The 27,728-nt window shown below is 39.9% G+C and overlaps 1 protein-coding gene across 4 annotated transcripts in view; it reads right to left on the bottom strand.

The window, feature by feature from the left end:
• Positions 1-27,728, bottom strand: part of RYR1 (ryanodine receptor 1) — a 255,817-nt gene that overhangs the window by 73,760 nt on the left and 154,329 nt on the right. For all 4 annotated transcript variants that reach the window (XM_089658190.1, XM_089658192.1, XM_089658191.1 and 1 more), the window contains exons 47-67: positions 27,536-27,705; positions 26,066-26,286; positions 25,019-25,109; positions 24,006-24,146; positions 18,798-18,961; positions 15,327-15,405; positions 15,136-15,225; positions 14,883-15,026; positions 14,691-14,771; positions 11,606-11,681; positions 10,275-10,398; positions 9,572-9,687; positions 7,152-7,219; positions 6,511-6,632; positions 5,881-5,930; positions 5,612-5,672; positions 3,381-3,619; positions 2,984-3,065; positions 2,741-2,871; positions 1,587-1,907; positions 1,040-1,280 (exon numbers count right to left, since the gene is read on the bottom strand). In XM_089658190.1, coding sequence (XP_089514316.1) covers positions 1,040-1,280; positions 1,587-1,907; positions 2,741-2,871; positions 2,984-3,065; positions 3,381-3,619; positions 5,612-5,672; positions 5,881-5,930; positions 6,511-6,632; positions 7,152-7,219; positions 9,572-9,687; positions 10,275-10,398; positions 11,606-11,681; positions 14,691-14,771; positions 14,883-15,026; positions 15,136-15,225; positions 15,327-15,405; positions 18,798-18,961; positions 24,006-24,146; positions 25,019-25,109; positions 26,066-26,286; positions 27,536-27,705 — 2,812 coding nt within the window. The remainder of the gene's footprint in view (positions 1-1,039; positions 1,281-1,586; positions 1,908-2,740; positions 2,872-2,983; positions 3,066-3,380; positions 3,620-5,611; positions 5,673-5,880; positions 5,931-6,510; positions 6,633-7,151; positions 7,220-9,571; positions 9,688-10,274; positions 10,399-11,605; positions 11,682-14,690; positions 14,772-14,882; positions 15,027-15,135; positions 15,226-15,326; positions 15,406-18,797; positions 18,962-24,005; positions 24,147-25,018; positions 25,110-26,065; positions 26,287-27,535; positions 27,706-27,728) is intronic.

Here is a 27,728-nt window from a genome sequence, read left to right as displayed (position 1 = left end):
TTTGAACTCAGCATACACACACAGAGACCACGTGTCACTCAACAGAGAGGGAGGGGGGATTGGAGGGAGAGAGATGGAGGATCCTTAGCAAGACGGATGACCGCGTCCATCTCTGTGTGCACAATTGCTACACCCTGGTTCAGATCTGGGAGGAAATACCCCAGGACACCATCATCTCATTAGGAGCATGCCCTGATGTTGTCAGGCATGCATACAAGCACGTGGGGGCCATACAAACTACGGAGTACCAATGAAATTTCAGCAAAATGGATTAGCCTGCTGCATCATTGTTTCACTTTGATTTTCAGGGTGTCTTTGAATTCAGTCCTCTCTAGATTGATAATTTTCATTTCCATCAAACGATCGGGCATCCTTAAGTTCCTAACACATTACCCAGTCCATATCAGTATAGATACCCAGTATGATATACATTTCCCCATGTTATATTCCTTTAAAGTGGTAGTGAACTCCACGTTTTGATTGTTAACTACAGGTAAGCTTATAATAAGACTTACCTGTATGTAGAATGTATATTTCCCAAACATGCACTGTTTAGGTGATAATCTAGCAAGCAGCAGCAGGTGACATCACCGGCACATGCACGCTGAAGGAATGGCATACCCATGCCGTTCCTCCAGACCTGTGTGCCGTGGGCGAGACTCCTGAGAGCAGAAGCGACGTCATCGCAACTCACCCATCCAAGCAGCTGCAGCCTGCAAACCCGGAAGGAAGACCATGTGATTAAGGAATCCTCGGCAATGGTGAGAGAGTGCTGCTGTAGGGCTATGTTTCAATGTAAGTTTTTCGTAATGTGCTATGTGATGCATACTAGCACATTATGATATTGCTGTGCAGCAGGAAACTTTTAATTTTCTCTAGGTCTCCTTAGAGAGGAACTGATGGTTCCAAATCATGATTTTAGATTACGTGATTTTTACATTATGTATTAATCTAAAACTAAATATTGTTTGTAAAGGCTCAGTTTAAATCCCTTCCCTCCACCTATCTGAATTCTTGTGCTTCTTCTATATGACATTACCTGTTATTGTCTACGTAGCGGATCAGCAGAGGATAGAGAGCATAAAGGTCTCTACAGAGGACAGAGAACTCATCTCGTATCAGAGACTCTGAATCTTCAGACTCGCTCTTCATCTCCAGACGCAGCTGCTCTTCCTCGGCCACTACTTTCCCTGCCCGTTTCTTTAGCTTCTCCATGGTGGGAATAAAGTGGGTCCGAAGAAGTTCTGGCTTGGCCTTGCTAACAATGGGCTGAGCAAATACTGCGGAGAAGAGAACATATATGGGAGATTTTACAAACAGTCCTGCATAATACATATTCCAATGTATAACCAGTAAGAGGCCTTATTCTATCTGTCATTCAATTTACAGGTCCCCTTGTGCCCATGGCACACAATACTAGATATCTAGTCATAGACGGATAACATATGACAATTGTAAAAAATTAGATCATATTTTTTATACTATAATGCATAAGCAGTTTAGGCAATTTAAAAACAAAATTCCCATCCATAGTTATGACGTGGTTATATTTTCTCTCTAAAGCATCTTAAAGACTTAAAGATTACCTGCAAGCCTTTTCATCCAGGAGGCCTCATCTATGCCTAGATTGTTGACAACAATACGGAGGATATTACCCAGGAGGGCGTTTAGATGCTCAGAAGTCACACTAGTGCAGCAGGGTGTGGTTTCATCTGGCATATTCTCTGGCCCTCGTTCCCACCAGCGAGGAAGATAGTTGCACAGCATGGGCAAAGTTACTTCAATGACATGGGGCATCTCTGTGTAACGGGCACCAGACTCTGCTAGCATGCTGATTTCTTTAGTCAGGGTGTACAGGTCAGGGATATCTGGGCACATTTCTTCTACAGAGTTGGGGAGACCCAAAACTAGAAGGGAAAGAATGTTAAATGTTACAACTGATTGTACAGTTCAAGCTATATTGGCTTTAATTAACAATGGGATTACAGGAAACTTCACTGTAAACTAATTTGGTTAATATAATCCTGACCTGGCCAAAAAGGTAACAAGATAACTGAAGTAAAGTCATATTGTGGTGACTGCAAGTATCCTTCATTTGGATCCTTACATTACTACAGAGACAACTGGATTCTTAACCTGGTATGTATAAAGGGTTAAGTCAAGATTGAACACTCCTTGGAAGATGAGTCACACCCAACATTTATGACTCAAATGTCAGAGCCTTGATGAGCAGTAGAGGCTTTGACAACTGACAGTTGAGTAATGGGGGTTAGGGTTTAGCCCCTGGTTATGGCATGGTTTAATCACAATTTGTTTAAAAGTCAAGTTCCTTTTTACAATCTGTAATAAGGATATAAGGGGTCCCACAGAGTCAAAGGAATCGATATAGGGACTATCACAGATCTAGGAAATCATGACAAAGAGGTTTGTACGTCAGCACAGTTGTGACCTAAGCCCTCTTTAGGGTTAAGTTCATTTTAAGCTGTGGCAAAAAGTGACATTCCATTATTTATAGATTTCCCTAAGGCATGCTGAGAAACTTTAGTAGCACTGTGGGAAATTGAAATGGAAAATGGAGGGAAAGAAAAGGGAGCGGTATTTGAGAGGAGCAGTCTCAACACTGAATTCTCCAAGATTTGCCATAATAGGGGGTAGTAAGAGAGCCAACCACCAGCATCCACACCTAAATAAAATATCCATTTAAGACTGGATCTGATAGCTTCCAAACCCTCATACTCACTGGCACGTTCACGAGGAGACTTGGTGGTGTAGACAGAGTAGATGTTGTATTCATTCAGGTGGGGTTCCAGGAAGGCCACAGGCATGGCAGCAGCAAGTCTTGCTAAACATTCACCCAAAGCTGGGCGTTGTCTACAAATATGTAAGTATGAAACTTTAGGTGAAGATAGTTAATTTCTACAATCCATATATGTGGATGAATCAAAATGCAGCCAGCAGTGGTATAAAATATTTTTGCTCTTACTTTTCAACATAAGGGTTCTTAGTGGTACCCAGAGAGTAGATACTGCACAGTGTTCTGTAGCAAGAGACTTGTACATCATCCACTAGAAAGAAAAATGACAAGAACACCTATTAGTAGAGAACCATTATCCTATCACAACTAGAGAACACAAAAAGCATACTACAGCAAGTACAGTGCCTATATGGGAACTGCCATTTGAATCCATGATTTCCATTCCTGTCCAAAGCACTCATGAGTTCATATAAGGATGTATTTGTAGGGCACAGTACATGCTTTCACTACCTTTACAACTATAGATATATGTCTAAGAGTGAGGAGTAATTTTTTCCATTAATCAAAAACATGCAATACTGCACAAATTTATTATAAACTTTAGCTCTGGAAAGTATCAACTTACATATGACATCATCTCCAAACTGGTGCTGTGCAATGTGCTCGAAGATAGATGTAAGAACTGGCAAAAGGGCCACAGTGGTGTAATTAATATTCTGGGCCACACCCTTCACCTGAGTGCGAGATTGAGATACTTTCCCCAGCTTTAGGTTCTCAACCATCTTCTCTATGTCTTCAGATGCTCCCTCAAAGAAGGAACGCAGACCGGCCTTCACTATCTCTGGGCCAGACTTCATGACTGTCCTGTGAGAAGGAAAGAGTGTCATTAGACATGGAAATAGGTTTTTGATATAAGAAAAGAGGTCAATATCTAAGTATATACATAGGATGATAAGCTAGTTTTCTAGAGAGAGCTATGGATCAAAGTTCTGACATGTTATTAGAAACTCGAGGAAGAGCTCCAGTTAAAAAATAAATTGCCCAGAATTTAAAAAATTATAAAAAGCAGCTTATGCTGTAATTCTAACCATTCATCCAGCACTGATACCCACAGAAGGGTCTCATCTCCATCAAGATGTAACTACTCTTCTGGGTTGAATAATGGATAGGGTCATTCAACCCACTTCCTATGAGCTCTGGCTGCTATTGACACATTCATGCATCATGCCCCCAGCCTGGGCTTACAGTACCATTGCCCTCTGCTTTAATGACGTGAGAAAAAGACAGTTGTCTTCTTGCTGTACGTATCAGGAACTTTTTTTTATATATGAAGCTTGTGATACTGTATGTTTTTTTTTTTTTTTAATTTAAATATTTATTAATTTTTCCAATTTAAATACATATCATCATCACATTATATATATAAAAAAATAAAATATAACATCATACTCTATTTTCTCTTTCCAGGAATATTTCTCTATCCCCCCCGCCTCCTCCCCCCACCCTATCCCCATCTCCCTTCCCTGCATTTTCTCTCCATCTTCTTATAAGAGCAAGTAAAATTTTTCCTATCTTTCTCTTTATTCTTTCCTATATTTCATGTATAATCTGGCTTTTTCCCAATTCTCCCATTTCCCATAGTAGGCCTCCATCTTATCTTTTTGAATATGGTAGAGTTTTTCCATCTTTCTAATCTGCTCCACTCTTTCTATCCAGTCCTCTTCCTTCGGCACCTCCACGTTCCGCCAGAACTTGGGTATCAGACCTTTTGCAGCGTTTAGATAGTACCATATGCCTGATTTTTTATATTTATTCACTGTTATATCTATATTGTGCAAGATACATACTTCTGGGTCTAGCCCTATGTCTATTTCAGTTATCTTTTCTATCAAATGGGTTATTGTCTTCCAAAATACTTGGATTTTTGGGCATCCCCACCATATATGGTATACCGTACCTATTTCTCCACATCTCCTCCAACACAACGGTGAATTCTCTCCACACATCCTATTTTCTACATTTGGTATAATGTGCCATCTTATCAAACACTTATAATTCATTTCTACTTCCCTCATAGAAACATTTTTCGTGAGTTAACCTATATATTCTCTGTTTTTCCTCATCTATCACAACTCCCATATCAGTTTCCCATTTTTCTATATATGTTGGCTTTGTGTTTGTGTCTAGTTCAGTGAGTACTTTATAAACTCTAGCAATCCCATGTTTCCCATCACCTCATGTCCCCAATAGCTTTTCAAACAAGTTCCAGTTATTTCTTGTCCTTAGAGGTTTTAAAAGATTCCCAACAAAACATCTCAATTGAAAATACCGCCACTCATCTAATTTAGTGAAAATCTCTCCCTTTTTTTTTCCAATTCCTTAAATGATCCTAATTTACCCTCCACCAAAATATCTCTCAATTGGACCTCATCTTTTTAAAACCACCTACCTCCTATCTCTTCTCTACCTGGGGCAAAAAACTCTGTGTTACTCAGTGGCATCAATGTTGAATTAAAATCCCATTTCATACTTTTGTGTAAGTTATCCCAGGTCCTTAAAACATTTAAAGTGTATGTGTTTACATTGTCTTTTAAACCCCTGTACTGTGTTGGCACCCATATCACTCTACCTAAGTTTGTTCCGCTGAGTTTGTTCTCAATTCTCACCCAACTTTTCTTATGGTTATACATCGAATCTATAATTCTTGCCAGTATTACTGCTTTATAGTATCTTTTAAAGTCTGGGAGCCCTAATCCACCTCTCTCTTTTCTCCTACTCAACAACTCATATGATACTCTTGGCTTTTTATTCCTCCATATGTATCTTGTTATCAATTACTGTATGTATGTGTTTTACCTGGCATCCAGAGAACGAGCCAAGATATGTAGACAGTTAACCACTGCAGGGGCATCATTTCCTGAGGAAACATGACAGAAATTAATTTAAAAAGAAATTCAAAATCTTTAAATCAACTCTCAACCCCTCTGGTCCCTTAAAAAAAAAAAGTCCACAATTCACATCACCATTCCAGAGAAAAGACCATAAAGAAGGTCAACTGCTTCAACTAGTTCATGCTGTAAAAGTTAAAGGAATAAGGGAGTGTGAACAGCAACAAACCTCCTTACCGAATAATGACACGCGGTGACGTACAAGAGCAGCAATCTTACAGAACAGGCTGAGGAGAGTAAGAAAGACAGATACAAAGGAAATGGAGAGATAGTGAAAGAGAATTAGAATACAGAATTCCATTGAATCAAGAGGAAACTTCCAGTAACTGTGCATCTTAGTGACATGCCAACTCTTCCACAAATTTAATATTTGCTGCAGTGACTCAAAATCAAACATTAAACAAAACTTTGCTAATTTTTTTTTCATAATTTTCTAGTCTGTCTAAAATACATCAAAGGGACACATATATCATTTCTTATTCTAAAATTAAAAAAAATGTTGGCTTTAGATACATTCTATTCAACCAAATCTTTAGATTTAACCCCCTAAGTCTTTCTTGAACTGAACCCTTGAATCTATGCCCTAAATACAGCACATGAAATCTCATGATCCAGATGCCTCATACTCACCCTTCCTGATGTAGTCTTTCATTCTATTTTTGGTTTATGCAGTACTATTAAAGTTTACTGTTTGCTATTTTAGATACTGAATTGATGATGCTTCTACCCCAAAGGATCTTTCTTTTTATACATTCACCAATATGACCTCAGTTGTGTATAACATTTGTAATATCGCTCCACGCTGACCTGGCAATCATTTCTTTTTCCTTATTAGAAGCATGACCCCCACTACCAAGGACTTTTGCTGGTGTGGACAAGAAGTAGAGACAATGGTTCTTGAAGTACTGGTTGATCAGTGGAAGAAGGATCTATAGGAGGAAGACAGGCATCATTGATTGTAGCCCATTAACAAACTTAGCTTATATTCACAGAAGAGGTAAAATAAAGAAACATATTTCTTATTTTAAGTGTAGACAATGTTATAACAATGCACATGACTGGTTAGGTTGCAAAAAGATACATGTCTACCAAGTTCAAGCAAAAAAAAAAAGAAGAAAAAAACAACACACACACATATCCTCAGAACTGCAAACCAGCAGACACAATGGAAAGCCTAAACATCTTTTCCTATAAAGCTTGATCCAGATCACAAGGAAGAAAACCCTTCCTGATTGGCTAACTCCCTAAATTACCATCCTGCGACACGATTATAAATATTAGCAGTCCTTTATTTTTATGCTTTTATGCTTTTAAAAATTAATCTAAGTTTTTTTTTAAATATACAGAACCTGCTAGAACCAATTATATCAACAGAATTACTTTGTAAGAAACCATAGTGTGTCTCTCCTTTCAGCATAAAGAATACAGAACATAAAACACAATCTCACCTTGGCAAAGAATTTGATCTCCCGTTCATGCGGAGACTTCTCTACCCTTCCACTGCTCACAACAGCCTCTAAAACACAGAAGAGTACATGAGTTTAGAGTTTGAATTTACAGTACATGGAGGATCCCTGCTAGAGGTGCAGTACAGTACACTGATGACACCTATAACAATAAGGACAGGCTTATAACTGTTATAAATATCAACAATGTAAAAGATAAAGCAGCTGAAATATGTTGGTTTACTGTTAAATTATTAATATTGATCACATCGGAATTTGCAGAAGCACTCATTTATAGAGTATAGTCAATCAGGGAAATTCATAAAGAGTGTCTAAGGCAGGAATGGGCAAACTACGGCCCGCGGGCCGTATAAGGCCCGGCGGACCTTTTAATCCGGCCCGCGGAGCGTGATACAAAAAAAAAACAGCCAGGGCAGGCAAACATTTGCATCATTCAGCGCGCTTAAATGCAATGATTGGCCAGTCTCGCTGCCACTCACATCCTGATAGCCAGTGATTGGCTGTCAGGATGTGTGTAGGCGGGGCAGCGTGACGAACGTGAGGGGAGCTAGGCTCCTCTCACAGTCCGCCCTGAAGACTGGAATGGCGCGGGAACACGGCGAGAGGAACGCGCGGAGCAAAGGTAAGTAAATTGACACAGGGGGGACTTGGCTTACTACTTGGGGGGGAATAGTACTATGGGGGATGAAATGTTACAAATTTTAATTTAATTTATATTAATTCACACATACACATCATTCATCTACTCTTGGTCCGGCCCCCGGGTCCAATATATGAACCCATTGCGGCCCTCAAGTCAAAAAGTTTGCCCACCCCTGGTCTAAGGCATTCCTTATAGAATTCTCCCGTGCCTCCATATGACGGTGCGGGCCTCAGATTCATGTACCTTTTGTAGTACATGAATCTGTGACATGCACTAAGGGCCAGTTCACGTTACAAAAATGCACTCCGGTTGCATTTCGGATATGTTTTCGCTTACAGTTCACACCACACACCGTTCCGGTGCAGTTTGCTATGTTCTAGTATGGTTCTGTGCAGAAAAAAATGCAGCATGTTCTATTGTTATTATTATTATTATAACACAGGATTTATATAGCGCCAACAGTTTGCACAGGGCTTTACAATATAAGGGAGATAGTACAATTACAATACATTTCAGTACAGAAGGAAAGCGAGGGCCCGGCTCGTGGAGCTTACAATCTAAAGGAAGGGGGAGGTGATACAAAAGGTGATAGCTGCGGGGGATGATCTGGTGAAGGTAATTCAAGTACAGTTCTTATGCGGAGGTGGGGGTAGACTTCCCTGAAGAAGTGAGTTTTCAAAGATCGCCTAAAGACAATGTTCTACTTTATTTCTGTAATGGAAACTGACTGGAGCGGACTTCACTAGTGTGAACTAGGGCCATTGGAATACATGGAAAACACTGTGCATGCATTTTTTATGCAGAAAAAAAGCACACTGAACTGCATCTAGTGTGAACTAGCCCTAAGTGTGGAGGCACACCGAGGCTGAAGTGTATATTATAGGCACACCAACCTCAGTGCAACTGTTTGTGCTTTCCCCACTGCTGCACCTAATAAACAGAACAGCAGCTAGGAGTTTTGTATCTGGGGGGCAGAGCCTGATGGGGATTCACATACACTAGTTTCTGATCAGGTACGCTCCCCTTATGAATGACAGCAGGCAGTGGGCGGATCCTTCGCTAATAGAACGCCTGCTATTGGCTATAGAATATGCCTCAGCTTCCCCATCAGGCTCTACCCACTGCATGGTGACAAATTGCTATTGTAACTGAACACAATGGCAGGGGAGTAATACAAAGGTGAGTATACTTTTAAAGCATTGCCTATGGATAGTAAAATTACCGTTGTTTGTCGCTGTTGCACGGGCGTGCACAATTTTAAAACATGACATGTTTGGTATCTATACTCGGCATAACGTCGTCTTTTATATTTTACAAAAAATTGGGTTATGTATTTTTTTTTGCAGTAAAATTAAAAAAAGTGTATTTTTTCCCAAAATATTGTGTTGTGAAAAACCACAAATACCGTGTGAAATAAACAAATTGCAAAATCCACCAATTTTTTCTCTAGGGGCTCTGCTTTAAAAATATATACATATATAATGTTTGGAGATTAAATTGTCTAAAAAAATCTGATTGTTTCATTTGAACAAAAAGCGCCAGAAAAAGCCTGGTCCGATATAGAGAACCAGACATTCTAAACTAAAAGTTCTTTTCTGTAATCTGCTAATGGTGGCAACAGAAAGAAATGAATGGCCAAAGCTGGAGACATCGTTGACATCAGAAGCATAAGAAATATTATGCATATTTTGAAAACATTCCTGTGAGCTTTGTTTGGTGATATACAGTATACTTTGGCCCTGAAAAAAAATCCTCATACCCAGGTGAGCAATGAACTCCTGTGCTGTATCCATTAGTCTCAGAAGTTTCTGAAGGAATCCATAAGCAAAACGTTTCTCTATGGATGAAGTGTCAAGCTCCATGTCCTTCAAACCCCTGTAATACAATGAATTGATATGTCAGTACATATTTACCCAAGATTCCACTTCAACAGCTTCTATTATTTTACTCTTATTACATTGGTAACTTTTTGTCATCTACAACGGATTACAACAAAGTCCTTGGAAAAATGCAAAATTGATGATTGCGTCATCTGTAGATTACCATTATTCTGATACCATTTTAAAGCCCCATACACACGATGAGAATATCGGAAGAATGAACGTCTGTTTTTTATTTTGCATGCTAGTCTCCATATAAAAAATAAAGAGGTTATTAAAGTTCCGAAAATTCTTATAGAATTTTTGGAACTTTAATACTACATCATTTCAGAATAAAAATACAGAAATGATGTAGTATTGTATTTGTATTGTATTTTTGGTTGAAAACTGTACTGATTACACGAAAATCGTACAAAAAAAAATTTTGCACTTGTCCCTTTGAATAATTTTGGACGAAAGCTGTGTATTCAGATTAAAAAGCTGTATTTTTCATACGATTTTCTGAACATTTGTACTTTGCTTTAAATTCTGATTTTTGCTTTGCTTTACAAATATTTTGTATGACTTGCCCATGCTACCCACCTTGTTACAGCATAACCTTGGAGCTGAAGAAACTTCAGCAGCTCTTGTGCCTTTTCCCTGTCACGAGCCTTCTCTTTGGCAGTCAGAGTGTCATAGGGTACCAGCAATGGGTGAGTTCCCCCTCCTGCGATAATAAAAAATAAAAGGAGAGTAAATAAATAAACACATAACACACTGTTAACACTACTAATATAAACCGTAAGCACTGCATATAATAAATATGAAACAGAAAATACCAAGAGCCAAATCACCAAACCAACCAGAGTTGGTACCCAGCATCCTATTGAATAAAACAATAATCATATTTAAAAGCCAATAGCTAGAAGGCAGGTTGTAGGGGGGTGGGCCAGCCTTAAACTTTGCTAAGGAAATTGGATACCTGCATATCAGGGACCATGGGTTTTGGGGTTCCCAGGGTGTTCAAACAAACATTCAATGATACACACAAACACTTTAGTTTAATTAATTACAGATACTTATATATGATGTCAATTTATGCAGCATTTTATACACACACACACATACACAGGTCCCTAACTTACATTCATACATACACACAAGGGCCAATTCAGAGAGGAGCCAATTAACCTACCAAACTACCAAACATTATTATTAATATTATTATACAGTATTTATATGGCGCCAAAAAGTTTGCTCAGCGCTGTACATTATAGTGGGAGACAGTACATGAGACAATACAGTAACAATATAATACACGAGGGGTTCGAGGGCCCTGCTCCTTGGATTACAATCTAGGAGGGAGGGGATAGTGGTACAGGAGGAAATGGCTGTGGGGGATGGAGTGGAAGGAGGAGTGGAGGAGATCGGCTGTTATGTGAGGGCGAGGTAGGCTTCCCTGAAGAGATGGGTTTTCAGGGTGCGCCTAAAGGTGAGGAGGGTAGGTGACAGTCTGATGGATTGGGGTAGTGAGTTCCAGAGGATGCGGGAAGACCTGGAGAAATCCTCGAGTATGGGAGGAGGAGACCAGGGAACTGGAGAGTAGGAGGTCTTGTGAGGAGCGAAGAGTACGTGTTGGGTGGTATTTGGATATCAGGTCGGTCAGGTAGTTTGGGGCAGTATTATGAATAGCTTTGTACGTCAATGTTAGTAGTTTGAATTTTATGTGTTGGGCAATTGGAAGCCAGTGGAGGGAATGACAGTCATGCATTATTGTCACTGCTTGACTGAAAAAATTTTTCCTGGCTATTGGTCCTTACCAATAATGTATTTATACAATTATTTTTGCATCTCTGGCACTTCCATGTACTGTATAATATTGCTGTCCACTGGGATAAAGGAAGGGGTGATAATTACATGGGTTTGGCACTTACCTTTTGCTTCTAGCTCCAACTTCTTCTTACGACCCCAGGTGTTATGGTAATTCTCAGCTAGCTGCTCAGCCATTGACTGTAGTGAGAGAAAGAACACAAAATATGGTTTACATAATTCCAAGATGCCTATCTCCATCTAGATAACGGCACAGGTGGCAACCTATCACAGTACAACGCTTGAATTCACTGAGCTCCTGAGAGCGACCCATTCTTTCACAAATGTTTGTAGAAGCAGTCTGCATGCCTAGGTGCTTGATTTTATACTCCTGCAGCCATGGAGGTGATTGGAACACCTAAGTCCAATTATTTGGAGGGGTGTCCCAATACCTTTGGCAATATAGTGTATATTTGGAAAAAAATCAAATGCACACCTTATGAATTGTGGACATTTATTTTATCTTATTTATATATTTATATTTGGGCTCGCTATCATTTTTAAGTATGATTATCATGTACTGGGATTTGGTTATATTTTAGGAAGAAAATTAGTTGCACATTGATTTATATGGATGTAGAATTTTTAAATTTTTAGGGATTAATAGGATTTGATTGTTTATCCCTGTGCATTGTGCATTTTAGGATCTGATGTCTAGGGAGGCGCAGCACGACACTTATTAGGATATTTTTATTTACATTGTGGGAACACGTTTGTTGCTTGCAGCCTTCCCCCCCCCCCCAGTGTAGCACTGGTAGTTTATTATTAATATTTTAGACAGAACACTAAGGAGGCGCGGGATAACTAGACAATCTATACCAGATAACGGTAAAGATATCCCCACCAGAATTCACATACTCTGGCAGTAATTCCATATCCAAATCATGGCATTTTAGTGGATTCTCCATGGTATGAAGCAAGTTAATTGCTGTTTGCCTCAATTTTGAGAGAGTGACACCATTTTTTAGCGTGAAATGCATCAGAGATTTGTAATGTCTTGTATGTAAACCATTTTAGCAGAATTATGGATTGTGCTTCACATGCTGGTTTGTTGCCCTCATTCATTTCTACATTTGGAAATCACAAAAACCTCTGTAGAAGATCTCACCAGTCCAGTAGACAGAGGAAGGTAGTGGGGGATTCATCCCACCCAAAATGAAAGATCAGTTTTAGGGAGAGATGGCACTTAAAGTAGAACTATAGGCAAAACGGTTTTTTTTTTCATTTTGGATAGAGTAATGGAGGGATATAACCCGTCAGGGTATTTTTTGCTATCTGCGTCCCATTTGGGAGATTTACCTTCACTTCTTGTCACATAGCCAAAGTAAGAAATGAGAAATAATCCCCGCAAATTAAGTGAATTCCTTGGGGACTCCCACGTCACCAGAACTAGTGTCCCCATTGGAAAATCTCCCCAATATTACTTTTCTGGGGAAAACCCAACATTTTTGGTTTTCTTTACTTTTACTTTCCATGATAATAGTAAACAGGACAAATAGAGGGGATACATCTCCCTTGAGGGGGTCACAGACAGCAAAAAAACTGACTGGGGTTCTAATTCCTCTTCATTCTATACACAACTGGTAGATCACAAGCTTAATAATGGCATTCAATGCCAAGCTGTGGTTTCTAAAGCGAGCAAAATCCTCTCTTGTATTAGAAGAGGTATAGACTCCAGAGAGAGAGATATCATATTACCCCGGTACAAATCATTAGTAAGACCTCATCTGGAATATGCAGTTCAGTTTTGGGCACCAATTCACAAAAAGGATATCAGAGAACTGGAGAAAGTACAGAGAAGGGCAACCAAATTGTTAAGAGGCATGGAGGAGCTCAGCTATGAGGAAAGATTAGAGGAGCTAAATGTATTGTCTCTTCTTCCTCTTCCTAGATTGTAAGCTTCGAGGAGCAGGGCCCTCCTATCCCTCTTGTATTGTTGCTGTATTGTCTCCCGTTATATTGTAAAGCGCTGAGCAAACTGTTGGCGCTATATAAATCCTGTATAATAATAATCTTCAGAAGAGGAGATTAAGGGGGGATTTGACCATCATGTATACATACAAAGGTGGCCCATATATTGAACTTGGTGTAGAGTTATTCACTTTAAGGTAATCACAAGGGGGCCCTCTTTATGTCTGGAGGAAAAGAAATATAATCTCCAAACACAGAAAGGTTTCTTCACAGTGAGAGCTGTGAAACTGTGGAATAGACTCCCTCAAGAGTTGGTCCTGGCCAGCTCAGTGGATTGCTTTAAAAAATGCCTGGATTCTTTCCTAAATGCACATAATATAACTGGATACTAATAGTTATAGGCAATGTTGATCCGGGGAATATCCGATTGAATCTCGGGGGGAACAGGAAGAAATGTTTTCCCCCGCTGAAGCATATTGGATCATGCTTTGCTGGGGTTTTTACCTTCCTCTGGATCAACTGTGGGTATAGGATTGAGTATATAGGATTGCATTTTTTGTCTCATAACCATCAGTATAGTGCTTCTCCCTCTTTATGTCACCCTGAAGAAGCCCATTCTAACACTGGGATTTACTACCTTCCTAAATCTCTGCATGTCTATCAAGATTACAGTCATTCTTTATCATCTCTTTAGGAAGGTGGATTGGGGTTCACTGTACGAAGGGTTATGATATTATTAATTGTTTTTATAGGAGGATTAATGATTTTTGTTTTCATATACTTTTTGTAATACATTTTGATATTTTTATATCTGTGTGTTTGAGTGAATTTTCCTGAGGGAAATATAGCAACTCTAAAGTCCCACATATTTTTTCTTCTCTTTTTTTGGGTGATGGAAGTCAGCAGAGCTTCACCTCATACATTAAGCTCTGGGGAAAATCCCCTTGCAAAGTGCAGCCTCCCCTACATAGTGAATAGCCTATTTGCAGGTTAGTATAGCAACCCCAGTGGCTCATTGCTTTAATCAGTCATGCTTCTAATCTTCACTTGTTTCTGCAAGACATGTAGCAATACACCTTCTGATTTCCAGGTACTACAATTCTACATCTTAGAAGTTCCTTTGTACCACCAGTTGCATTAATCTTACAACAATTGCATTCATGTGCTCCTAGGTACAGTATATCAAAAACTCTTATCAGTACAAGAAAATAATATAATATGTGCATAATAAGTCATTACCTGCAGCTCTCTGGACAGAGTGATTCCAGTCACATCGATGGGGGTTGGACTAAAGGTCTGCACTGTGGGATCATAGGTTTGCTGAAATAAAAAAATGTTATGGAAGAATTAGTAGCAAATACATATACAAAAGATGAAGACACATCGTTAATGAAAGGGAATTATAACAGTGATTACAAACGACGTTCTAACCTGGGCTGTCTGAGAGATTTTTCTGGTTTTTGTCTTCTTCTCAGTTCGGTCATCCTCTCCTTCTCTGGCTTTCTCTACCATCCACTCCCAAGCAATCATAGCTTTCAGAGACTCTTTGATTGGCCAGCGATATATTTCCTTGTCCTGTAAAGAAAACAGCATGGCACACATGCCATATTATGTGTCACTTGAAGATGACAAGCCACCAATTATTTTTTTTAGATACATATGTTGGACTTTGGATAGATCTTACCTTTTCAGAGAAGGTTTTGTATGGCCGTAGCATCGAATGAGTTTTTGCTTCCTCGTCAATTGTTTCCCCATAGGACCAATTATTTTGTATCTGTAAAAGAGAATGAATCAGATTTCATAGCAACATAGCAGCTCTGATAAAAGCACAAAACGCAAAATACTATATTCCCCTTGAAATAACTATTTTTTTACCTTTTCAAATGCCCATTTATCATGGGTATATTCTGCATACTTGTTGATGAAGCCATCCAACTTTTCAGGAATGATCACACTGTAAAAGATAAGTGATATCATTATACCTGAAATATAGAATGTGAGATGCATTAAAGAAAGTGGGTTGATGGATATTAACCAGCAGTGTACCACGTTTACACAGGGTGCAGCAATTTTTAAGTGGAACTTTAGTCAGAAAATTAAGTCCTGATAGCTCACTTCATGCTGACCTCTTTTGCACGTATAGCTATGTAAACCATTAAAAATAAGTTCCTGTACTGTTTAAAATACAGTAATGCACTGTCTTACCCTGCTCTGCACATGCTCAGTTGCTCTTTATTCTCAGTACTGTGCCTAAAATCAGAGGCACTAGAGACCAGTCAGCTGACAGCCTAAAGATTTACTGCTGGGGGAGGGGTGTTGGGTCAATGAGACAAACCATGCTAGGGAACCCAGATTAGGGAGGAAGAAAAGATAAGCAGGAGGGGTGACAGTCCAAGTTCTGCTACCAGGGAAACGCAAAAGAGTTAAATTTATAAGGATAGTGTCTTATCTCCCTGATATTCTCTTGCTCCCTCATCAGCACTATAAAGCTTCTATCAGTCTTCCTATAACTTTGCCAAGACATACAGTTAAAATAATTCTAAGGGTTATTTTATTTAAAGAAAAAATAACAAAACATGTCTATACTAACCCACTGTGTGCAGCCCAGATCCAGCTCCCCAGCAGGCTATCCTGGCCCCTCCCTCCTGTCGGGTGCCCCCACAGCGAGCAGCTTTCTATGGGGTACCCACTGCTCCGTGTGTCCGGAGCCATGACTGGGCCCCCCCCTCTCCTCTCCTCTCATTAGCTCACTGGCTGTGATTGACAGCAGTGGGAGCCAATGGCTCCTGCTTCTGTCTCAGCAAATGAGAAGAGGGAGGCCCAGGATAGCCGAGGCTCCAGTGCACATCGCTGGATTGAGAGGGTTCTTAGGTGAGTATTAGGGGGGACTGGGGTTAATGCTGCACAGAGAAGGTATTTTACCTTCATGCATAGAATGCATAATGGTAAAAGCACTTGAGCCTTTACAACCACTTTAAGGCTGGAAATGTAAATATTTTAACTGAAGAAAGTGACATAGTTTTTGAGACCAAGGAGAGGGGAGAGTTACCAATAAGGAAGTGACTGCTGTGGGTTTCAACAAAACAACAGCCCCCAGCAAGGAGAAACAGGAGCAATACTGGCAGCAATTTACAGCACACACTAACTATGGTAGCATAATTATTGTGGACTGTATGTCCTTTTATTAAAGAACATTAATTGTTGTCAAAAGGTTATAAACAAAGTTCCGCCTTAATGTGTAACGTACATGTAAGATTTGAGTAGCTGAGATGTGATCTGTAGAAATATGACAATGTAGGTTTAGCGTCAGTCCATGTTATAATAATATAAGATGTGTTCAGAATTAAGTCAGAGACATATGGTCACCAATTAGCATCTGAATGGGACAGAGCATCCTCTGGACTGGAGGTGACACCTGGATGCCAATAAGATTTGTCTCCTCCTGGAAATCTGGAAGGAAAAGGGCTCTAGACAGTTCAGCTTCATGACACAGCGGGAGACCAGAGGTGGTTCCGATGTGTCTGGGAGATTTGACATATATACACAGATCAAAGGAATATATTTCATCTCTCATAAAAGCTAAAATATTAGTTGCAGAGAGATGAAAATACTTCCTTCTGATTGGACACACTGTAGGATACATCTGCATGTAAAACTGTATTTGTAGCCTATTGAGAATCCCAGAGAAATACAAAAACTGGTTATATTGCGCCTGATTGCGACAGCTGAACAGCGATTGGTACTGTCGCGATCAGACTGATACGCTGGTGTCGGAAATTCAATCCCTGACTTGGTGATTCAAACCATTCCTGGTCCAATCGACTTTGGGCATTTCAGTACCCAGAACGTCCTGTGGGCTGGTACAGGAACACCCCCAGAGTCGATTGGCCAAGGGTTAATGTCCAGCCTACGTCCATATTCCCATAAATTGAGGACCTGAGATATGGACGGTGTGATTCGTACGGAGCCAGTTCTATTGACTGGAGGATCGCGGACTTTCTCTGACTTGCTCCAGTCGCAGGATAACTCTTGGTAAAAGTTTTATTTCTGTTTAATTCCCTTTTATTTTATAGTCAATAGCCAATTGTGTGTCTTCTTGTATTTCCTGTAACTTTTTATACTTTGTACATATTTTATGCACTGCCCACTTTCGGGATATTAAATCATAAAATTAATAAGTGACTTCTGGGTACTTAAGCTCGGGCTCATATCTCCGGAGAGGTTGTATTGTATTGTAGTGTCTTTATATGCTCAGTCAAGTTCATTGCCAATCTGTATGCAATTGCACTGCGTGTTGGCAGATTGCATGCAAATCGTAAAGGTAACAGATTTGCCAGACGGAGATCTGTGTGTGTGCGGTGACCCAGCAGGCCAGTCTGTGGATAAAACTGTTGGGTGGTGGCAAGCTACCACTTGTGGTGTGTCTGGTGCGGGGGGGTGTGGACAGTGGAAGAGTGATTAACACCGGGGTTCTAGCTTGTAGGATAGCTGGAGGAATCCTAGAAGGGGTGTCAATTGCTAGACTGCTCCTCAACCCTTAGCGTGCACCAGATTGTATATACGAATCGTATCTGCCTGTGTGGGGTCGGCCAGCTAGATTGGAGTGGAGTCTCCCTCTAGTGGTGGCCAAAGGGTGGTGCGGGCTATGAAAGTATATCATGCCTAGTCTTATATATATTCAGATTAAGTCCCCCTTATTCCCTCTTACCCCAAGTCACGGCCGGACATGCACGCCTCGGTTAGCCAGTCGCTGTGGGCGTGTGCGTGTGGGTTGGATCTATGACATAATGTCACATTGAATTCAAAGACATCATTGGTCATGTTCATATAGAGCATCAGAGAAGGACTGAGCTGACGGACAAGAGGGCATTCGCCCCCCTGGGCCAGTATGAATATGTTGGGTTAGTTGTTCTGAGTGGAGTTACTTCACCATTCAGACATAATTTAGAAAGGAACCCCCACTCAGTAAAATGCTGGAAATTATAGAGCTACTCTGTTAAGACCTTCTATTACAGCATCAGGCAGAGGAAGTCTTTTAGCATGGACTCTCTTTGGGGCTCTGAGCTGATATGAGACTGAATGACGAGAGCTGCAAAGGAAGCTGATGCTGAAAGATGTGCAGGTGTGTCACAATAGTCTAGTCTATACCCTTTAGTAACATCCACCTTTTACCTGATGTTAACCAACTTCTAATTTGGAACTCCTCCACTATAACTCTGTGGTATCTTCGTAGCTTCTAAAACAGTATCCTCAGCAGCCACAACCCCCCCCCCCCCCACCAGACACACACATACCCAACACCACCCCGCTACTCAGAACAACTTTTTAGACAAAGGCTTATCTTACTTTAGTGTTTCTACTGGCTTGGGATCAAAGTTGCCTTCAGCATCCACAGAAGCCTTCTTGTCAGTCTTGGAGGAGTAGCTGGCATCTACATAGTCAGGTGGAATGGCTCCCGCAATGGCACACAAGCAAGGCATGGTGATCTTGTACATCTCAGCATCAAATTTCTGCAAAAGAGATGATTAAAAGTAACAATAGAAAGTGGTATGATGGTCGTTATATGTAAGAAAAAATAATGTCATTAAAAAGCATAAAGATGCAATCACGGATGAAAGCCTCAAAATGGCTTTCCAATTAATTTGGATTACTCCATTCATGTTTTTTTATGTTCAGCTAAAAGAGTAGGGTTGCACTACTAAAGGAAAAGAGTCCATTCACTTAAACTTAATTAAGTGAAGTGTGTTTACTTTCATTATCCAATTAAGTGCCAGCAAACAGAGTTACATTGTTAGTCTGGCAGAAGAAAGACAAAAATCCATCCAGTTCAACCATAAAAAAAAAAAAGTTATAATCCTATACCCACAGTTGATCCAGAGGAAGGAAAAAAAACCCAGCAAAACATGATGCAACTTGCTCCTGCAGGGGAAAAAATTCCATCTTGATCCCCCGAGAGGCAATCGGATATTCCCTGGATCAACTTTACCTATAAATGTTAGTATCCAGTTATATTCTGTGTATCTAAGAAAGAATCCAGGCCTTTTTTAAAGCAATCCACTGAGCTGGCCAGAACCAACTCTTGAGGGAGTCTATTCCACATTTCCACAGCTCTTACTGTGAAGAAACCTTTCCGTGTTTGGAGATTAAATGTATTTTCCTCCAGACGTAAAGAGTGCCCCCTTGTCCTCTGTGATGACCTCAGGGTGAATAGCTCTACACAGAGTTCACTATATGAACCACTGATGTATTTATACATGTTGATCATATCCCCCCTTAATCTCCTCTTCTCAAGAGAGAATAAATTCAGTTCCTCTAATCTTTCCTCATAGCTGAGCTCCTCGATGCCTCTTATCAGTTTGGTTGCCCTTCTCTGTACTTTCTCCAGTTCCCCAATGTTCTTTTTTGTGAACTGGTGCACAAACATCCTGCTTTTTTTTTAATTTATTGTCTGGGAATTTCAAGTGAACACACCTTTAACCTAATTACTAAGCGAAGTGAACAGTCCCTATTTCTCCAGTAAATTGACCCCAGTGTCTGAGTTTTCAATTATGAACATTGCATTTTGTATATTAAGAGGGTATATTAGACTGGCCATACACTATACAATGTTCTTGTACAATTTTCCTTTAGATTTGCCAAAAACCATATAATATGAGGTCAAACCTAAATACTTTAAATTTGTATGTAATCAGACAGGCCCTTGCACTACATAGTTGAAAGTAAATCTAAAGGAAATTGAATAAGAACATTGTATAATGCATGGCCAGCCTTAGTTAGTATACTGAGAACCTAAGGTATTTAATTACTAATATCACACTTGTGTACAAATTATCTTAATGAAATGCTCTTACAAAGGCTAAAAATGTGGTGGCCTAGACATAACTATGTTGCAAAGACAGTCAGACTTTACTGTTTACTAGCAGAATTTGTTTTCCTTTGTATTTTTTAATTAGATCAGTCGAGCCAAAAGAGGTATCTTAGTTATAAGTGAAGCCTGGTTAGCCAAGTCCCAGGTTTCTTGTATGTTTTGGATGCCTCCATAGTGGAATCTCTCCATGATAAATAAAAAAATAAATCTTTTCTTTTCCATCTGGGAGTTTTTTGTTGTGTACCTATACCTCATAATGGTCACAGTAAATATTCAACCTAGGACCCAGGAACTCAGGGGTAGAGATCTCACAAATAGAATCCAGGAGATATAAGATATTTCAATGTGGTTTAAAAGATATGTCTATCAATTTTTTTTTTTCTCGGTGGAAAGGAGGTTCAAGGGACCTAGATAAGGGACATGTATATAGTTATGACAAATACAGTGAATATAGTTATCCCTTCTATGCTAGGGCAAAACCAGTGTAGTTGATATACAGTGCCTGATGTGTGTACTAATAACTTATGAAGGTGGCTTTAAGAGGCAGAACTTAGGTCTGACAACTAGGTATATAGATAAGTAGCCACTGACCAATCCCCAGCCAAGCCCTGAGGAAGCCCCAGTCAGTAGGAGGGTCGAAACATGTAGGCGGAAGGGGAATGCCCTCATATCTCGGAGCCATGTTGCCATGCTGGAGTGCACACCAGCATGAAAGACCCAAAAGGAAATGGAATTGACTGTGGCAGCTGCATACATTGTGTTAACAGCAAGCTGCCAATTGGATACTGCTCACTCTGAATATATCTGACAGAGAAGAAGATACAAGTGTTGGCAGAAGCGGTGAGAACAGGTTTTATACCAGCACATTTATGCTGGACAGAGTACTACTCCAAAGTTACACTCCGTCACACTAACCGTGGATCAATCAGTTGCTACTACTGCAGGACTGTCCCTTATTTAGCAGGCTGGACCTGGCTTAGATTTTCTAGGCGTAGAGTTAGGAGAGACTGTCATTTGCATTTTGCCTTGCAGCTATCAAATTTACTATAGCAATGCCACCTGTCAGATTTACTTGCCTTTCCACACTGCACGGATCTCAGCAGTGTCCATAATATCCACATTAGCACTGCTACTTATCAGATACAGACTGCTAACCCACCTTGCATGGATCCCAGCCGTATCTTTAACATCCAGCGGGCCAGTCCGGTCTCCTTGTTCTAACATCAGCAGGGGAGCCAGGGGTCATTTGGGACTTCAGGGCCTTTTGGGGGGTTAGAGAAGGTTGGAGTGGGGCATGCTGGGGCTTTGGGGGGGGCAGTGTTGTGGTGGTGGGGGGGGGGGTCGGGGGGGTGGGAGGACTTCTCAGTGGGGGGTCTGACAGTATGCACTGTAATATTGTACATTTTATATGTCCATTATTTCTAAATAAACTGCTTTTGTAGCCTTAGAGGTGCTGTATACTATTTGGTGTTTTCTTTTAGGAGTCTCAAATGTCCCCACATTACCCCTCGTTAACATACAATGCAGGATGGTGGTTTCTAAAATTTTAACCCTTTGTTAGGATAGAGTGTTTAAATCTAATTTACAGCTGATAATGAAGAACTGCGAACACAATACAGACAGGGTTAATGATGTTAAACATTAAGGTAAGGATTTTTAAATACGTAAAATCACTTAAGCCGGTCTTAGGTGGTTCGAATATATCTGCTGAACCGGTCGAGATTCAAACCATGTATGGATAGGCTGAATGTACCCAAGCTGATTGATCGATAAACTTGGGTACAACCAACCTGTCGGATTTTACATGCAATTATTGCTAGTGGTTATTATTGCCACTAGCAGTAATCACTGTGTACTCCCAGTGGGGATTCCCCCATCAAAACTGTGTTGATGGGGGAATCAAGTGATTTTCTATCCTGCAACCCGTGATTGCAGAAAACAAAATCGCTCTATCTATGGCCAGCTTTGTTTTTACGCTTTGCTATGTTAATGGAAACATGTAACAAATATAAAGTTGGTGTTATCCTAATTTGGCTGCAAAAGTGAAAATACTGGGGTTCAGCTCCAAGTACAGGACTCTTATTAGTCCTACAATATTCTGATTTTCTCACTATATAACTGCATGACTCAACAGGATACATGAAAATGAAAATTGACTTTAAAAATACACTTGAAGTGAACTTGGCCCTCAAAACAAAAAAAATGCAAAAATACATCAAAGTAATCCTTTAAAATTCTTAAAAATAAAGTAAAATTAAATGATAGGCACCGATTCTGAATTTATTAGGAGATCATTGGTAGGATGCGTTTCCCTGTCTCAGGAAAGTCTCTGTCTGTAAACTACAGATTGATTAAGAGTATTATAACTGAAGTATACATGTCACCACTAGAAAGCTGATCTCATGAGAATCTGCAAGTCCCAAATGGAAAATATAGAATGACAACTTTCAGAATTTATTATGGGTTTATCTGCAAATGAAAGTGTTCCTTGAAGAGGTTATAGATTTTCTGTCATCTTGAGTGGATAAGACCTTAAGAATGTATACTAAACTTTCTGTCATTTTGCCAGAGCCAGTGACAGAGAATGAAGAATCGTGCTATATTATTATTATTATACAGTATTTATAAAGCGCCAATAGTTCGCTCAGCGCTGTACATTACAAAGGGGGACAGAACATGTGACAGAACAATACCAATACAATGCAAAACATGAGGGGATCGAGGGCCCTGCTCTTTCGAGCTTACAATCTAGAAGGGACGGGATAGTGGTACAGGAGGAGATAGCTGTGGGGGATGGAGTGGTAGGAAGAGTGGAGGAGGTCGGTCAAGTTAGCAGGGGGTAGGGTAGGCTTCCCTGAAGAGATGGGTTTTCAGGGTGCGCCTAAAGGAGAGGAGAGTAGGTGATAATCTGATGGGTTGGGGCAGGGAGTTCCGGAGGATGGGTGACACCCTGGAGAAGTCCTGGAGGCGGGCATGGGAGGAGGAGACCAGGGAACTAGAGAGAAGGAGGTCTTGTGAGGAGCGGAGTGTGCGTGCTGGGCGGTACTTGGATATTAGGTCAGTGATATTAGAATATTTAGAGAGGGAGACCCTGATCCTGAGGCACAAAAATATATTGTCTTGTACTTGATGTCTGTAACCTTCCCTGAAATAGTTTAGTACAGTTTGTCAATACAAATATTCCTAAAGAAATGTTTTAGACTAACATAAAAGAACTGCAAATTAAATTGAATTTGCAAATGAACATCTGTTCATAAGTGGAGTAACTTTAGGAGTAGACTCAGGTTTCTCTGTTGCTTTTTCATGACTCTTTAGGGTAGGCCCAGATCATGAAATAAAGTTAGCACAAAGTGCATGTAGAGCCAAAACATTTGTTTCTTAATTTAATTCTGGTGACCACTTTTTAGTTCCTGTCTGGTGACTGCAACAACTTAGGGGCAGTGTTTTATACTTCTATTATTCTAATATAGTGTGCACCATGGTGGTGAAAAGGGTTAGGTATTGGGTGCTGATGGATGAAAGAAGAGGATGGAGATTGGTGGTGGATGGGAAATGGAAGCTGGTAGAAAGGAGTGAAGGAAGCCCATGGAAGATGGTGAGAGAGAATGGTGAAGGGGACTATACAACATAGAAAGAACTGTTATGAATATACTAGGAATGAAGATTTTCAAATATTTTCACTTTACCTTGTGAGCAAGGGACTCAAATATACCCCAGAAGAGTTTCCTGGTGAGGTGAAGCTCTTCTTCTGATGACACACCATAGTTGGCCCAGCCAGTTGGAAGACAATAATATTTCCAGCAACGCTCATAATGATTAGTGAGGAGCTGGAAAAAGAAAACAAGATTATCATTAGCCATAGTAAATATACAGTCCTATCAATCAAGCTTTGAATGGCAAACCATGTACACGCCAGAGGGACTGACATTGTTGACAAGTCTTTCATTCAAACCTTGTGTGTTAATTTGGAAAGCAGGTGCTTTCCAGAAAGGTGGGCCTTATTAAAAGTATTAGTGGGCTGACCCCACTTCTTCCCCAAAAAAGCATGTTTAAAATATATACTGTATAAGCTTAGAGATAAACTGAACATATTTTTTGAGCTGGCTAAAAGTGAAAGTCCAGTTTGTTATAAAACACCCTTCAGGTCTACAATGTATACTTCCAATGTTTTAGCAGATTTTGTTTCAGTTTCCTACCAACTTTTATTCTGGAGATATTACAAATAAAATTTTTACTTTTTTTTCAACCTGAGAGTTAAATGTGAGGATGTGGTCAGGGCACAGTTTTGCAATCAATGTTGAGAACCAGCCACATGTGTTTTTTTCCATCACCGAGGTCTGATCTGCCCAGCACATGAAGGAGATTACTCCTAGAAGTTTTGTTGGCAAATGACTATAGGTTCTCTTCAGCTACCTGAGGCCCACCAACTAAGACAGATCATGATTGGCTTGCTGTTTGGCAGCAGAAATGGCAGAAGTAAGGGGTGCATCATTGGTACATATACACATTTTTTACATAACTGCCCTTGCTGGTCATAATTAATAAAGCTTAATTTTTAACTGGAGAAGCTGCTTATTAGCTGACAGGAAATGTGAGTTAGAGAAGCACAAATAATATCATAATGTTAATTATTAATGATTTATTCACATTACTTTTTTTTTATAACTAACATGGTAAAATGCTTTGAAAGAGACCTCACCTTTAATGGCATTTTGGCAAACTCATTCAAAATTGGCACATCAAAGACCAGCCTTCTCAAAAGGTGCTGCAACATGGAAGGACGGAGGAATCTGTAAAGAGGAAGACAACACTTCAAGATTCTTCTTTAGGAAAGATTCACTGAACATTGAACAAATACATAAACATATCTGAGGGAGTAAATTTATAACAACCATTTGCAATTTCAACTTGCCATAGAGGAAATGTCAGGCTGTAAGGGTGCCATAGCTCCTGCCTGAATTCCACAATGACGAAAAACACTCAAAAACTATCATAAAAGAAAGATGTTTCACATTTACAAGAATGACAACTAAAGGCTCTGTTAACTAAAAATCCCATCCCCCACAGTCCAAAGAGTTTGTCAGTTATCTTGCCCTGAAAACTGAATATTGATGAGCTTTAACCAGCTAAGATAATTAATTTTTTACCCTAACTGCCACCTTTTAACCACCAGGCCTCAGCTTCCCATCTGCTCCAACAACTGCTGCTGTCACATCCAAAAGATGGGGTTTGACATTCCTTCTACCTTCCACAATACAGTGCTGGAGGCCTGATTGGGCAATTCCCAGGTTGTACAGTGGTAAAATGTGGGTAAATATGTCTATTCAGGTTCTGACTTTAAAAGAGTTTAACATTTTAGATGGGCATCTGGGTCTTTGGCAGGGGAACATAAAAAAGTTAGACTTATTTTGGCTGCTGTTAAGTACACCTGCATCTTTGCCTACTATGACCAACGTGTAGGTTCACTTTAAAGCTGTCCTACACCAGTTGTCCTCAGTCACCAGCCCACATTGGTTGGTTTTTAGAGTATTTACCAGGCCCTGTTCTCACTAAGGTTGGAAAGCACTATCCCAACTATCACTATCACAACTCTACATTGAGCTGAGAAAAATAATTTAACATAGTACCGAAGGTTTTACTTCTAACTAATTTCACAACATATTTTCACATATTAAAACTGCCCTATTCACAAAGAAAGCTAATGTATAAAATATATACCTGTATATGTGCACATGCAGTGTCTTACCTGCAGAGTGCCATTAGACATTCCTCAATGACATCTCTTTGGGCTTTGGTGAGAGAGCGTCCACGGGACAGGCGGTAAATGGTATGCAACATGGAATCCACCATGATAGCACGGTGCTCAGTACCAGCAAACAGGGGAGCACACTTGGTGATCAGTGGAAGGACTGCGGAGCAAAGGTATCGGTTCAAAGCCAGGGCCATTTCAGTGGTACTAAATGCAGCCTGAGGTTTAATGAACAAAGGACAAGAAAAATTAGGGAGAACAATATGTTTTGAAATAAAAGACAGAAAATAGCACAAAGGATAAAAAAGACCACTACAGTTTCTGACCAATCTATTTCTCAGAGAAATCAGTTTTTACAGGTCATGAAATATGCCAGTAAATGGGATGCTCTATCATTCAGCATGGAGGCTTTTCCTGCATGACACTTGAAAATGCTCTTTCCCAACCTTTGACATTAGAGTTTATCTATAGCCAGAACCTTATTTTCCTTTTTTGGAAAGAGTAGGTAAGGGTTAAAAAAATCTATTTTCGGTTTTATTGCTATGTGTGTGCCCCTGCTGTGGAGATTCAACCTCTTTGTTCTCTTGACAACTGTCACCAAGAGAGATAGTGATGGAAATCCAACAGTTGTCAAAGCAACACATGGCACTGTCTAAAAAAGAATTTCTCCTTACTTTCAGAGATTTACCTTCACTTATCGTTGTGTTGAGACTCAAAAATAAATAAAAACACCCTGGTAAGGGCATTAACATTTCCATACTCTATCCAAAAGCATAACAATATACATTTTATTGCTATAGATGTGCTTTATACTTCTATTTGTGATGTCTTGTAGTGAACTGTACATTAATGTGTACTCTTTAAAATATCTGCACATGAAATACCAAAAATAAAACATGTTTAAGAAAAAATAGGAACTAAACACAAACAGTGGTCTGTGTTGGCAATTGTTAGTGATTACAAGTTGCAAAAGCTTGTTTTGATATCAGGACTGTTAGACAGAAATTCCAAATTCTGCTACAAATGCAACAAACATTTGAATGGTGGTAAGTATGAAAAACTGTAGCTTAAAAAAAGGGGAACCTAATTTTGATCAGACTATGAGATGAGGGAAGAGAGTTATGCAAGTTGCAGAAATTCTAGGTCTGGTCTATATGTCTTATGTAGAGCTGTTAGCAGTGTTGGGAGAGAGAGCCACATTAGAATGCTGTTTCAAGGTTTTTTTTGCATCTTAATGACTGCTTCAGCCATCTGGACTATGAAAGCAGTAAGTGTTTTCCCACGGAGAAGGTTGTTGCTTCTCTGAAGATGCTACAGGATTTTGTCAACAGCTGAGTTAAAAAACAGCCTTTCCTGGAACACTTTAATAAACTTAGCCAGGAAGAAAGCAGTCAAAACCACAATAGTCACAGATACAGATGAAAAGCAACTAGACTATAACTACGCCAAGACAGAAAATTAACACACCGTGTCCAGAGACGCTGCAGCCCGCATGTCCGGCAAGAACCCAACTTCTAGAACTTGTAGCAGGAAGTCCTGATTGTCAATGCCATAAACACGATCCAAAAAGAGCACCATGGGAGCTTTGTGGTCTGGGACAAAACTAGCAGACATTTTTGGCTCAATAGTGTTGCCGTCTGTATAAATAAAATAAAAAAGA

This window comes from Staurois parvus, unplaced genomic scaffold (genome assembly GCF_062004578.1).
Source record: "Staurois parvus isolate SC_StPar_1 unplaced genomic scaffold, SC_StPar_1.0 ptg001058l, whole genome shotgun sequence".
Taxonomy (NCBI): domain Eukaryota; kingdom Metazoa; phylum Chordata; class Amphibia; order Anura; family Ranidae; genus Staurois; species Staurois parvus.
This window is presented reverse-complemented; position numbering and strand designations above follow the sequence as displayed.